We start from the raw sequence: 15,284 nt of genomic DNA, 5'->3' as shown, positions 1-15,284 counted from the left end.
GTCTTGGACCTGCCACAGGTCTCTGCACCGCCACATCCCACTGATCTCTGTGATGGGGAGCCTGATGCCCCTACCTAGCTCCAATCTAGAGCCCCCAGCTCCTGCCATGTCCCCATGCCTGGGACACAACTAAGTGTGCTTGGAGACCTAGCCAGGCAAGGGTTAACCACATGACTGCCTACATCAGCATTTGGGAAAGCCACCCCAAGGGGGAGAAACACGGAACAAAGTGGATGAGCCTATGAGCCACCAACCTGCTACATGGTTTTGGAAAAGCCGCCCACTACCCCTGGGGCCTCTGTTCCCGCATTCATAAAAGGAAAGACCAGAGCATCTCATCTTTAAAGGTGCTGTCGACTCTGACTTCTGTGCCCACTGCCAGCTCCTCCAGACAGTAAGCTGGTCACCACGGGCACATGCAATTCCACAGGAACTCCGAGGACACGCCCCACGGGTGACAACAGCCCGCCCCCTCCACGGCCCCAGGCTGAGGAGGAGAGAACCAGGCAGCCGCTGCCGATCGCGTGGATTCCCTTTATTGAACTGCACTAGTTACCGCGGTCAGATTAAGTCACATTTAAAAGCAGACCATCCAGTTGCACTGAAACCGATTATATTCATTACATAGTTTTAATCACTGTCCGGTGAACTGGCAAATCCAATCAAAGCATTAGTCTTTAATTAAAAAACGAAAAGGAAATATTCAGACAATAGCCAAGCAATCACATCACGATGCACAATTACCTAGAACTGCAATTAAAAAGTAGTTAACCAAAGGGGGGAAGAAAAACAAGAAAGAAAGAAAAAGAAGCAAAGAAAAAAAATCACACTAATTCTTTTTTTTAAAAACTATCAATATAATACATGAAGGAACAAAGGACAATAGGCTCAAAGAGCGGGTTCTCTAACTCTAGAAATGTAGTCTGCGGCAGAAAGTCTAAAAGCACACTAGCTGGAGCAGGGCAATAAAAAATACTGAGCATGGAATACTTTTAATCTCTGCCATTAATATTCATTTCCAGCTGCTTATAATAGCAGCGCCTCATGGCCAAATCATTAGAGTTTTACATCTGGGTTGCAAATGACACTTTGATTGGATGTAATGTTCAAATGGCCCTCCGCACGGCGTCTCCGGCAAGCCTTCTGCGGAGAGGTGTCCTGTCGAGCGGTCCCTCACTGTGCGTGCTGGCTCATCGTGTGGTTCTGCACAGGCGAAGAAAGGAGACACGCATCAGGGCAGAAGAATGGAGAGCCTGCCCGTCCCCTCCCACTCCCGCGTTCACGCCCGGAGCCACCCACAAGCGTCAAGATTATTCCAAAGCAAAATGCAACCCGGAAAAGTGCGCTGGGGACGCAGCTGCCAAGACGCCAAGTCAATGTGGGGTTTGGGGATCTGTTCCTGTTGCTGCCAACCTGGGCTCCCCATAAATGGTCCTTTTTTTTTTTTAACATCATTCGGGTCTTACCATGGGGACTGGCTATATGGAGGGAAAGGGGAAATGCTGAGGAGGTAGCAGGAATTAACAACATCCCTGCTCACCTCCAGAGCTCTCTTTTGCTCTAATGAGGAGGAAATTATATCTGACCGCCTGCAGGCCTCCCCCAGGTCCCCTCTTGGTCCACCTCAAGAGCTGCTCTGAGCCCAGTGGAGGGAGAGGGCACCTGTGCCAAGCAGCTCTCCGGCCAAGAAGTGCCCAGTGGCACAGACCTGCTGAGGCAGTGAGTGGCAGCGGAGCCTGCGGCCCAGGCAGGAGACAGCCACCCAGCAGAGAGGGCCCTGAAGGAGGCGCCTGCCCATTCGGTCACGTGACGGCTCTCTGGCCAGAAGAACGTTGTGTAATTTGGCCAAATCCACCTGGGAAACCAGGGCCCAGGTGACCCTCTGGCCAGATGCTTCCCTCTCACCACAGCCGCCAGCCAGGCATGCCAGCAGTGCGGTCTGTTTTCACAGGAGCCGGTGGCCTGCAGCAGGGGGATGGGATCTGGCCACTAAGAAGAGCCTGCAGTTTTTTTGTTTCTTTTCAGGGTCCATGATCCAAATCTAGACCCATTTCATCGAAGCCTCAGGTGGTGCTCAACCTCATGACCCCTGGAGAAAGGAAGCAAAGTCTACCCAGGGCAGAGTAGCTCTGCTTGGGGGCAGCACAGAACCTCCAGTCACAGGTCAGTTTCTCGGCGGTGCTCCTGCCTCCTGGGACCTGGACGCCCAGCAGGCTCCGCCACCCCTGTGAGGCCGGGAGCTCCCAGCCTGCCGCTCTGCCCATGGCCACCAGGGGTCAGACGTGGCCCTGCGTCTCTCTTGGACTCCAGGTCCGGGCAGTGAGGGCCAGCGGAGGATGCCTGGTGCCCGAGGCTTTGCTGGGAGGCCTGAGGACACCGCCAACACCAGGCCCAGGGCCCCTGGAGCAGCCACTGTACACAATGCTGCTGCCTCCCTGGTGATGTCACCCCCGCCCCCAAGCCAAGCCAGAGGGAGGCAGCGCCCTGTCCTCAGAGAGCAGATGCCTGCTGACGACCGCAGCACAGCGCCAGCCACTGCTGGCCTCCCTCCTTGGGCTCCTGGACGCAGGCCACATGGCTGGTGATGGGCAAGCGCACGTGCTGTGTGCTGGTAGAGGGACATTTCTTTCAATCCTCACAGTCCTTACAAGGTAGGGCACAGCAATAGGAGAAGAATGAGACTCAGAGAGGCTCAAATACTGGCCCAAGGTCACCCAGCTAACAAGCAGGAGGGAACCAGGCAACTGGAATCCAAGAGAGCGAGGGGCTTGGCAAGAAGGCAGGCTTCCCAGCACCCCATGCCCCATGGGCATCCCAATCCACGGGACACCCCAATCCACGGATCACCTGCACTCCACACCAGACACCAATGCAAACTCTGCCAGCTGGCCTGGCACCTCGGCAGGGGTGTCACAGACCCGGAGGCACAGGCGGGTTGTCTGAGACCACAGATGGGTTGCAGCGGTTTCCATGGGAACGCCCACCCTCCAGCCAAGGCACCTCTCCTCGCATTTGTGCAGGGAAAGCCAGCCAGTCCCGCGGGGAGCCAACCCACCCTCCATCCAACCATCTCCTAGCTTCAAGCCTTTGCTGAGTCTGTTCCCACTTCTTCTCTCCTCCCTTCTGACCAAGCCACTCTTGGGGTCGTCTTGTCACAAGGTCATCTCCCATCCCTCCAGGTCCAGGCACTTCCAGCCCACCTCCCACACATCCATGCATCCCCGGACTCAAGACTGGCCTGCTCTGCTGAGCTGCAGGCAGGGGGCTCATTTCCTTTCTCAGCCCGCCACACTAGACCCAGCGCTGGGCACGGTATGCCTGGCACAGCTGCCCAGGAACGATTGCCAACAGCCCATCAACTAACAGTGTCACGTGGTCTGTGCTATCGGGTGTGGTCAGGCCCTTCTTTATTTGTTTGGGGTTGGGGAGGAGGGAGAGGAGGCACATTAGGAAGATAAACGTGGATCACTCTTCCTGTTCTCAAAGTATGGGTCCCACTGCACCAAATAGACACTGAATAGATATTTGTGAATGAATCAGTAAGGATAAATAAATGAGTGTATGGGATGTAGATATGTGGAAAGGGGAGAGGGCACTGCAAGTGGAAGGCACAGCAGAGGTCACACGGAGGACTGGAAGTTCAGACTGTGGACACTGGAGACCCTGAATGCCCTGAATGTGGCCTCTGTTGCAGAGGCAGCAGGAAACCAGAGAGGATGGTATCTGATCGCCACAAAATCCTCAAGGCCCACCCACCACCACCACGGGGAAGGAGGGCGTCCGGATCCCTGGATAATGAAGTAGCCTCTCCCCAGGGCGCCAAGGACAGGGCCAGAGAGACACGCTGGTCTGCACTGGCTCCTCCAGGGGCAGGGGGCACAGCGATCCTGGAGGCAGAAGCCCACACCGGACAATGCCAGTGGTCAGGTAGACACCACGGTGAGCCCTCCCTCTTCCGGAGCAGCAGCAGGGAGTCGTGGACCAACTCAGGAGAGACCATCCTCACAGGGATCCTGAGACAGAAGGTGCAGCTTCCTTCCCGGTAGCTCTAGCAGAGCAAAGGCCCAGGATGTCACGGCAGATGGAAATGTCAACACTGAGGGCCGGGGGGGGGCAGCACCAGAATCCATTCAGCGCCGCATTTTAAGCACCTGCTGGATGCTCTGCTCTGGACACCGTGGAGGGAAGGGCAAGACTCCTGCTGGGCCCATGCCCCTGGGGGGCCTGAGGCACAGACACCCAAATGTCTGTGTGAGACAAACAACGCAGATGGCAGCACAGTGAGGGATGTCAGTCAATGCCACCTAGGAAGTGTGTGTGTGGCAGGGGTGCTGAGAGCCCAGGTGCTCCACTGGGGGCACCAGCAGCCCTCCGCCAGCAGAGGGCACAGCCTCTGGAAGGGTGGAGGGGGTGGCGGATGCCACCAGGACTCACCAATCACCCAACACACCTGCGCGCCAAGCAGCTCCCAGTGGAGCCACTGCCAATGGGCCGGGTTCAATAATCCTAAAAGAACCGGCGTCTTCCCAGGGCTCAGAGCCGATTCGAGGGGCCGAGAGCTCCATCAGCTTCTTAGAGAGCGCCTTCCGCCCGCGTGGTTCTCACAGGGCATTTGGGCGTAATGTCTATTTCACTATTTATGCCTCTGCTATATTTAGCCCCTTCGGAGAAGGAAGAAAATCGTTTTTTAAAGATGCTGCCGGCCCCGCAGATGAACTGTTACTTCCCAGCACCATAAAGGCGAGGAGTGGGTGGGGGTGGGAGCCAGGAAACACGGCAAGAGGCCTCGCAGGGAGGCCTGGCATCCACCCGGGCCTCTCTGGCTGCCAGGGAGACGCAGGTGTGGGCCGGGAAGCAGGTGAGAGATGAAACGGGGAATGAGAGGGGTGGGTGCGCTGGTTTGCGGTGGAGATCCAGCCCCTGGGCAGAGTGCGCTGGCTCTCAGGGATGGAGGCTTCTGCTGGGGCCTGTTTCAGGCGCCTCTGCCTGGTGCACCCACCCACTTGCCCCCAGACGCCATTCAGTGATGGGTGAGGGAGTGGCACATGGTCAGTGTCGGGGTGGGGCCTAGCTGGGGTCCTGCTGAGCCCCCTCGGCAAATCCTCAGCAAAGAACTCAGGCCCAGGCTCCTTTTGTCACACCCTCACCTTCATTTACCTGGTCACTGATTCATTCATTGGACAAACCTGCTAGGTGACGGCCACCGTGCTTGTTGCTGGGCACCCTGCAGCAAAATGACTCGAACCCAGAGCCCAGGAAGGGTTTGTGTCGGGCAGAGGGACAAGCCAGGAACCTGTGGCTGGACCATCCTTCCAAAGCACCAGCACACACGAGTGGGCCCACCAGAGACTCAGGTGGGGCCCATTCTGGTTTTACCAGCCCATTAGGCATGCACACACACGCATGCCCATGAGCCCTCCTGGTCTGCAGCAGGGATTTCTTCTCCAGGTCTTGACTCTGTTTTCTGTCTCTTGGTCTGGAACTTGCTTGGTGTCCCTTTGACACCACCCCTCACAGTGTCAAGTAGGGGAGGCTGGAGGTGCTGAACCATGCAGGCTGCCTGGTGGCCTGGCAAAGCTGTCTGTGGAGCAACAAGACAGTTCTCTGCACACTCGAGGTGCACAGGTGCGGTCTGGAGAGACTTCTCTGCACTGCAGCTCCCTCTTGATGTCACTGTCACCTGACCCTCCTGTGCTCCAGCAACTCTGATCAGAAAATGCCTGTAAGGTCCCAGCCCCTCCCTGACTCTCAGCAAGTACCCCATTCGAGCTCACCACTGCCGTGGGTGACTGCAAGGCAGGTGGTCAACCTTAGTGGGCCAAGTCCTAGATTTGAATCCTGGCTCTACTGCTTACTAGCCATGTGGCCTTGAGCAAGTTCCCTGAGCTCTAGGGCTTGGGTGGGGGGAGGGGTGGTAATAGCAGAACCCCTTTCCCAAGGGTGCTTTTCCAGGCCTGGACAAGGGTACATGCCCCATGGATCTCCACGAATGTGTCCAAGACAGTCTTTCTGACCAACCAGGGAGCTCCAGGCAGGGGCACTGTTTGTTCCCTGACATCAAACATGGTTTGGGGCTTGCAGGGGGCCCTCACGGAGGAATGAGGGACTGATGACCTGTCCCTCCCAGCTCTTCCTCCAGGCTGGCGAGCTCAAGGCAGTGCTCCTGAGATGGCAGGATCTCGTCTGGTCCTTCCCCTAGAGTAGCAGGCATCTGATAAATGCCGTGCCCCTCCCTGCAGCACCCTGGCTACAACCTCAGTGCCCACATCGCACTGCTTTCCCCTCCCCCAGGGACAGAGTGGGGTGTCCGGTGAGGAGGAGAGCCATGGGGGAGGGAGGTGTGCACTCACCCACTCACTCACTCACTCACTCCTTCCTGCAGTAGTCCTGGCACATCAGGCCCCAGCCCCTCCCCTGAGGAGCTCACAGTCCCATGGTGAGCGTGGGAGGAGCCCTCTTTCTCAAGGGGCATAAGAGGACTGGTCCCAAGCCTTGGCCCTCAGGTCCCTGTGGTGGATTAAGGGTGCAAGGACACAGCCCCCCACACGCAGAGCATCCCACCCACCCTGCTCACCCCACCAGCAGAACCCATCCAGCTTCACATGGGCTCCAGACCATCTCCCTCCGGTGCTAGGCTGGGAGACAGGCTGTGGCCGATCCCTTTGCTCCCTGCTGCCCACCAGTAGGCCACCCCCGGAGGCTGGCTTTACCAAGGGCTGTCTCCAGGAGCAGGGCTGGGTCTAAGAACTGGGAAGATTCAGCTTCCAGGGGAAGAGGTGGATCCTTCAGGCCAACCCTGCAGCTGCGTCCAGCTGCTTGGGGTTGTTATTTGTTCATTAACAGACAAGGAGCCTGGCCCTGTGCGGTGGGCAGAAGATGGAGTCAGGCACACCCTGGCCCTTTCCAAGCTCATGGCTGAAGGGGGGGTGAGATTTCACAGAAAAAAAAGCAAGAAAATACTATGATGAGAGGGCTTCTGATTGGGAGATGCTTAGGGAAGGCGCTGGCCCCCAGCTGCCCTTTGAGGACCCTTTGCACTCTGTGTGTGTGTGTGTGTGTGTGTGTGTGTGTGTGTGTGCGCGTGTACATGCATGTGCACACACAGATAGCTTTCAAAGGACAATGAACCATCCAGATAGTGGCATGGATGTGCCTGTGATACTACTTTTGATCACAGCTAGCATTTGCCAGGTCTCCCTGTTTGCCACACCCCATTCTTAACTTTTCACACCGATTAACTCATTAAAGCTTCAAGAAAACCTGGGAGTGGAATACTATTATTATCCCTATTTTACAGACAGGGAAACTGAGGCACAGAGCACGGAGCCCCGCCTCGGCTCCTGGCAGGCTGGATGTGCACCCAGGCGGTCTGTGAAGAGCCCAGCCTGCGAAACGTGAAAAGTGCAGCATATGTTGGGGGAACAATGAATAATTCAGCCTGGCGGAGCACCCGGCATGTGCCATGGAGACAGCCTCAAGTGGAAGGTGGGGCCCTAGTGATGAGGTGCCTTGATGCGAGACAAGGCAGCTTGCCCTTAAATCTGGGCCACGGGGAGCAATCAAAGGTATTTGAGCTGTGGAGTTACACAAGAGGCAAGGAAGAGGGAGACGCTCACACCTCCAGCCAAAAAGATGTATCGGCAGGGCCTTCATGATCTCATCGCCCTCTGCTCCCTTCCTGGGTCCCTTCCACACCCCCCCCCCACACATACACACAAGCACACGCACACACACATGCACACGGCGTCTACCTTTCCCTTTGAGGGGGTGCGGGTGCAGGCGGCCGGCTTCCCTCTGTGCTGTATCTCACCTGGGCAGCCCCTCTCTGCTAGTGAGCACTTATTTTTAGAAGAGTCTGACAGTCGTCCAAGGGTCTAAGACGAACAGATGGCCTGTCTTAAAGGCTCGTATGTTCGCTAGTTTGCACTTCTGACAAACGGTAAGCGCACTCGAGAGCACGCCATAAACACCACTGAACAAATACTCGGAACGCAATTTAGCTAACGCACATCCTTAAAATTGGGAGTGAGTGATGGCCTGGGTTTCCTCTCAGTGCCTGCCAGTGGCACAGACGCTCCCCCGGGGCCCAGCTATGACGTGTGTGCACCCAGCTTCTCCGTGGCCCCCACCCAGCCAGCCGGCGTCTATCCCATTTACACAGACGGCATCAGAGTCCTGGGTGAAGCTGGTGACCCACGGGCCTGGACAAAGCGCTGGAGTGCCCTTGGAGGCCAGGCAGCTCCTCGGTGCGTGGGGACGTGTGGGGAGCTTTCTGGCCCCGTCTCCCAGCCAGCCAGACAGGCTGCCGTCTGCCACTGCGGAGCAGCAGGAAGGGAGGCTCGCACCCGCTCAGCCAGGGCGTCTGTCTCTCCGCCTCTACTGTGAGCAATTCATCCGGAACTCCTGGCCTGCAGGGAGTTCCGGCTTCCAGGGAGCAGTGGGGTTGGCTTTGGGGGGTCTGCTGCTTTGTGCAGAACCAAGAGCAGGCCCTAAATGTCACCTGCGGCACGCGAGGTGCCGACGGCCCAGGCTGCTTTTGTTGGAGGTCTCCCCAGAGGCTGCCCATGGGGCTCTCTTCTTGCTGCTCTAGCCTAGGAGAGAGGTGGGCACCCTCTCTATAACCCCTCTTGCCCTCGCCCCGCAGCACCCAGAACACCAAAGACCAAAGCAGGTGGCCTGGCCAATGACTAATTCCATGAACGAGAAAACATCTTCCTTCCAGTGTAAATGTGGGAGAAAATAACGTTGTAAAAAAAAAAAAAAAAAAAAGCCCAACAAACTCCCAGAGGGTCAAGTTTGTATTTCTGTACTTTGAAAATAAAACCCGCCAGAGAATAGATTATTAAGACAGAGCTGAAGGCTTCTATTAGGACACCAGCTCGTAAACAGGCTCCATTCAGTCACCCAACAAAACAAGGCAGCTGGTAATACCGTCTAGAGGGGCAGGGACCTGGGACTGCGGTCACAGCGCACGTGCCCAGTCGGTCCCTCTGTGAGCAGACGCTGGTGGCTGTGCGAGGGAAAATGGGGTTCACGGCCATTAGCACAACTGCAGGAAGGTGGCATCTCTCCAGAGCTGCTATGGATTTACTCTCCTCAGCGACAGAGGCCACGCCTGACCCCAAGTCCTGAGTTAACCTGGCTGCTGCCACGGTTGCTGCTTCTCACAGGCAAGGAGTCCCCAGTGGCTGGGCAACCTTGGAGAAGGGGTACCTAGCAGACTCGGGCCTGAGGACCAAGAATGCAGGGTTCCAGTAACCGTGTGCCAGGTGGCCACGAGTTCCCTCCTGTGCACCTTGGCACCCCCCGGCGGGGATACTGCCCTGGCCTGTCTACCTCCTGGGGACTGGGAAGCCCATTCTGACCACACCAGCCATGTGTCTGCTTGGAATCAGGCCCCTGGGGGACAGTTGGTCTCAAATACTAATTAAGACACAGTCCCCCACCCTCAAAGAGCCTGACCAGACCCCTAAAAGGTATGCTTCCAACCTGATAGAGCTGGTCAGGGGCCCGAGCACCCACGCCACCACGGCGCCTGAGGGGAGACGGGCAGGAAGTTCTGAAACCACTAAAAATGGTGCTGGGCCAATGGCTTCCCAAGACCAAGAGAGGGGCCTCTCCTCCCACCTCAAAATACACCTGTCATTCTAGTGTGGGTCAAAGAACACACTACGTGCATGGAGCCCTTGGGAGACTGGAGCGTCCCATCAGTGGGGCAACAGCCTTGCAGTGATTGTGAAGGAGCTGAGAGAGGGGTCTCTGGGCCCGGTTGTGGGGGGCAGGGCTCCACTGCCCATGTGCAGCCACCTGGACGAGGCCTCCAGCTCAGGGGCAGTGCTGTGGGGTCTACCCTGCAGACAAGTGCAGCCCAGGCCAGGTGCAAAGGACACCCCCCTGTCCCAGGCCCACCCGTGCACACCCACGCCCACATGCACACATGCACTGACACACATTCCGCTGCCAACGTGCTGCAAAGTGGTGCAGGGGTTGGCTGCTACCTTTGATATTTCATCTCCCCACTGTGCAGCCAACCTGTCCACACTCGCAGCACTGCTAGGACCTCTCTGAAAGCTGCCACCTGCTGATAACCGGGCTCCCATCAGGGCTCATGCTTCCTGGCAATGGAAAGCCAGGAAGATAAAGTACCAGTGAGAGGACCACCAGGGTTCTCCCTCAAGAGGCAGGGAAGTGGGAGATCTCTGCTTGTACCTGTGGGTTCCAGCCGCCCCCGAGACACCCAGACCCCTGTCCATGGTCCTGAAAGCCCTGCAAACGCGGCGCCTGCTGGCCAAAGCCTCGCCAGCTTCCTCCAGCCCAGAGAACAGAATGCTCCCCGCTGGTCTCCATCCCTCCGAAGGGCCTTCCTGCCCACACGGACCCCACCACCGCACAGCTCTGCACCGCACAGGGGGGCTTCCCGCACTGCGCTAGTCCCGCCTGGCTCCCCGCTCTCTGCTGTTCCTCCTGTCAGCGCAGAGTCCGCACGTGCGGGAAACGCAGCGAGGATTCTGAAGTGACCACCGCAAGCTAGGCGGTGAGCAAGCCCTCACCGAGGGGGAGGGTCGGAGGCAGCTACAGCTGGAGCCTGTCTCCCCGCCCCACCCGGGCGGTTCTGCTTTTTCATGGAAGGTGGCAGGAGCCTTTGAAGACAGGATGCTGAAGGCGACTGGCCAGGCACAGAAGGACAAATACCACATGGTTCCTCCTCTGGGAGGTCCCTAGACTGGGGGTGTCTGGGCTGGGGAGTTCATGTTTACTGGGGACAGACTCCCAGTTTTGCAAGATGAAAAAAGTTCTGTGCGTGGTGGTGACAATGTGAATGTACTTACTGCCACTGAACTCTACACCTAAAAATGGCTAAGATGGTACATTGCATTATGGGTATTTTTATCCATTTTATATTTTATTTATATTAATATATTTTATTTTATATGTATTTATGTGTTTTATGGTGTGTATGTGTATTATTTTTTAAAAACTGGGTGGGATCCCACAGGGTAAGCGAGCAGGGAAGAGCCTGAGGGGCCCCGTTACACAGAGCGGAGGCGCAGGGTGCTCCTGAGCTGCTGCTCCTGTCTCCGCTCCCGGGCTGGAAGTTGGAGGCTGCGCAGACTGAGGCAGTGAGATGAGGCCTGTGCAGGCGTCGCCGGATGGCACGAGCTGCAGCGTCCAGGGGCACGCCACCCGCCGAGCACTCGCTGGCCTTGCATGCAAGACCTCCTCCGCCTCTGTGCCGCATGGGGTGTCCTCTGCGGTGCGTGAGTCTAGGCCATTGTCAAGGGCACAGCTACCAGGGCCAGGCCCAGGAAGAACCTCAACAACTTTCAAACCCCGTGGGACGAGGAGCCCGGGTTCTCTCCGACCCTGCAGCTGGAGAGGTGGGCAGGTAAATATTTTGCCAGACCCGGCCAGCAGTGACTCAGCAGTTGAGGGTCGACCTAGGATCCAGGCGATGGGGGTTTGATTCCTGGTCAGGGCACATGCCCGGGTTGCAGGCTCGATCCCCAGTCAGGGGGTGAGGGAGGCAGCTGATCAATGACTCTCTCATCATTGATGTTTCTATCTCCCTCTCCTTTCCTCTCTCTGAAGTCAATAGATATTAAAAAATATATATTTTGCCATGTTAGAAAAAAAAAGTGGGAGGAAATTTGTCCAGGCCTTTATGACTATTTTTTTTATAGTTATTATTTTTTAATCCTCATCTGAGGATATTTTTTTCCATTGTTTTTTAGATAGAGTGGAAGAGAGAGAAAGTGATTGGTTGCCTCCCACACACACTCCAACCGGGGCTGGGGATCAAGCTTGCAACCGAGGTACACTTTCTTGGCTGGAATCGAACCCTTCAGTCCAAGGGCTGACGCTCTAACCACTGAGCCAAACTAGCTAGGGCAGACCTTCACAACTTTAAATATTTATTTATTAACATTTGATGAGAAAACCCAGCTCCACATATAGTCATCATATTTCACAAGCCCCAAATCAGGACAACACGTCAGTGGCTGGGACGGAACCCTTGAAATCAGGGCTGTTGTGGAAAATCTAGGTCATGCGGTCACTAGTTGTATGAACACATATGTTCAGGTCCCTAAACTAACCCAGGGCTCTTAGGTTTTACAAATGACGTGTTAAGACTTTGATCATATCCATTTCTACAATTCTCCAAATCTCTCCTAAAAGGAAAACTCGCCTGCATTCTGACAATTTCTAGAAAATGAACCCCTGTGGATAGAGAGCTGTCTGGCAGACATTCTGAGGGTGATCCCCTCAGAAAACATGGCTCACTGCCCCCCATGGCTTCCAGAGCCCACACGGCACAGCCCCTTGCTGACAGCCCCCTTGCTGACAGCCCCCGGCAGCAGGCCCGAAGTTCTGGAGCTGGACCTGATTTGCTGTGATGAATTGTATGCACGCGCCAGTGAGCAAAGCTGCAGCTGAGACCGATTATGCCTAATGATCGTGATGGTTCTCATGAAAACACTTGGGTGTACACCCTTGCCCGTCCGGAAAGGACGTCCAGTCTGGCACAAAGCAAAGGGCAAAGGTGACCCCCACCACCCAGAATGGCAGGCTGCCCCCTCCTCAAGCTGCTCCCACCGGCAGGGCTGAAGAACACTGTGGCCCAGTCTGCAATGCCTTGTCTGCCCCTCTCATCTACACCCAGCTTCCAAACAAACCAGGGGCACAGCATCGCCACCCAAACACTTGCCTCATCATGACCAAGTGGATCTGCCCCACACCTTCCCTCCCACCACCAGGCAGAACTCACTGGTTCCAGGAGGCAAACCAAGAATCCTCTGTATCTCCAGTCTGTTCCATCCCACTCAGCTCACCAGAGGGGTGTGTGTGTGCGTGCACACATGGAGTTTCAGGGGAGGGGAGGGATGGGTAGCAGGTAAGCATGGAGTTAACAGTAGAACCAGAGACACTGAAGCATGCAACAGACTGGTGTATTTCAGAGGGAAGGGGGGGGGACAGGAAGAAATTAACCAAAGAACTTATATGCATAACCCAGGGACAAACAGTAGTGTGGTAAAGGCCTACGGAGGGGTAGGAACAGGGTAGAAGGGGTCAATGAGGGGGAAGGGAAATATTGGTAATACTTTCAACAATAAATATAAATTTTTTAAAAAAACATATGAGGAAGTGTCACGAAAGCATTGTAGTTCCTGGAACTTACTTGGCACTCAGTACTAATTGATGTGCACCTGAATGGATGGTTGACGATGGATGGGGCAGATGGATGGATAGAAGGATGGGTGAATGTGTTGATGGGTGGATGACAGATGAATGGTGGATGGATAATGAGTAGCTGATGGACGGATGGATGGACGGGCGGACAGACTTGTGGATGGATGAATGTGTAGATGAGTAGATAATGGGTGAATGGATGGTGGATAGCAGGGGAGGTGAATAAATGGGTGAAAGGTGGATGAATGAATGGTGGATGGGTGATGGACTGATGGAAGGGATAGATGGTGGATGGAAGAATGGATGGGTAGATGGACGGGTGGGTGGATGGGTGGGTGGGTGGGTGGGTGGATGAATGGATGGGTGGGTGGGTGGATGGATGGGTGGGTGGGTGGGTGGGTGCATGGATGGATGGATGGATGGGTGGGTGGGTGGGTGGGTGCATGGATGGATGGATGGATGGGTGGGTGGGTGGGTGGATGGATGGATAGGTTGGTGGATGGGTGGGTGGGTAGGTGGATGGATGGGTTGGTGGATGGGTGGGTGGGTGGGTGGATGGATGGATAAATGGGTGGGTGGATGGGTGGGTGGGTATGTAGATGAGGAGATGGGTGGCAGGTGGGTGACTTAGTGGGGAAAGAGGAGAACATGAATAAGCCAAACCTACCAGTGGGTAGGAGGGTGGATGGGCTGGAGGAAAGGCAATGGGCTTTAGAGTTCAAGCCCTGCCTTAGTCATTTGCTATATGTGTGATCCCAGGCAAGTAACTTCACTTCTCTAAGGATCAGTTCCTCACTTGGAAAGTGGGATGAATAATACCTCATAGCCTTGTTAAGAGTTTAATTAGATAACATATGTAAATGTTTTTACATGTAAAATGGCACACAGATGTTTAATATTGTCGGAATACTAACCACAAGACTTTGCCATTACCGTCAGCTCAAAGGCATGGGTGGCCTCCTCCAGGTCTGGTTTCAGCGGGGGGACCAGCCACTGAGCCGAAGATCAGGAAGCCCTGCTTGCCTCCCTAAACCCAAGTGGATGGAATATATACCTGCTCCCTACCTGGGCCCCACTTCTCACTGCATGTCTCCTACTTTAATGCCTGGTTCCCAGCCTCAGCTTTCAGGTCTGCAAAATGGAGCAAGGAAAGAGCATGTCTAGCTAGTCAACCTCTGATTCACCAACTTTGGCTGGTGAGGCGCCAGTGAGATAACACTTGCAACTGTGAAGTGTTGTGAGGGGGCCTCTAACTCAGTGCCCAGGTGGGTAAGGAATCAGGCGAGGCAGACCGGGGGGGTTGTGTTGAACTGGGGGGCACATCCCCGTGTCTAAAGGGGGCAGCTGATTGCAGCCATGCAGGACTATTGTCAGGGGCTGCCAGGTCTGACCTATATAAAAACCAAGAACTCTAGCCATTCAGTGTGGTGGGAAATAGGACAGAATCCGGGCTAGTGGCCAGGGCCCAGCACTGACCAGTTCTGTGGCCTCGGGGGTTAGTTACATGCTCTGTGCCTCAGTTTCCTTACCTTAATAATACAGGCATTGTAAGGATCAAATGTTTAAATGTATGAAAGTGTTAAGGACAATGTCTGGCACTTAATGAACACAATATAAATGTTAACCACTATAATTATAGCAAATTTCCATTTTTGAAAAATAGCCAGCCATTTAAAGTTTCCAAAATCTCCCAGGCTGTGGGATGTGAGCTTTCAGCCTCTGCACTGTGAAATGTTCAACATTACTATGATAGTGAGTTGGTGCTGTGGTGCCTCCTGCCCCCTGTGTGAGGGGAGCCTGGATGGGACCCCCATCACTCTGAAGGGCAGGAAGGGATCCCACCGGGAACGCAATCCACCCAGACAAGTCCAGCATCTTGCTTCTTCCACACCCTCCACCCTACTTCCCCCAATGCCATAATTATCTGTTCTACGACCCCAAAGAGTAGAAAATTCTAGTATTTGATGTATCACAACAAACAAAACAATATGTCCCGCTAAGCTATAACACACAAGTCAGGTATTCCAACTTAACAGCTGTTATAACGAGAAAACTGAGTCTTAAAACATGTCAGTGAAACACGGTAACGGCCAGCA

General features: G+C 55.1%; 1 protein-coding gene across 2 annotated transcripts in view; it reads right to left on the bottom strand.

Moving 5' to 3' along the window:
- Positions 1 to 611: 611 nt before the first annotated feature.
- Positions 612 to 15,284, bottom strand: part of ZNF423 (zinc finger protein 423) — a 271,340-nt gene continuing 256,667 nt past the window's right edge. For both annotated transcript variants that reach the window (XM_081119389.1, XM_081119390.1), the window contains one exon: positions 612 to 1,203. In XM_081119389.1, coding sequence (XP_080975515.1) covers positions 1,174 to 1,203 — 30 coding nt within the window. In that variant the 3' untranslated portion in view covers positions 612 to 1,173. The remainder of the gene's footprint in view (positions 1,204 to 15,284) is intronic.

This window comes from Miniopterus schreibersii (genome assembly GCF_964146895.1).
Source record: "Miniopterus schreibersii genome assembly, chromosome: 18".
Lineage (NCBI taxonomy): Eukaryota > Metazoa > Chordata > Mammalia > Chiroptera > Miniopteridae > Miniopterus > Miniopterus schreibersii.
Note: the sequence above shows the minus strand (reverse complement) of the source record. Positions and strands in the feature narration are given on the sequence as shown.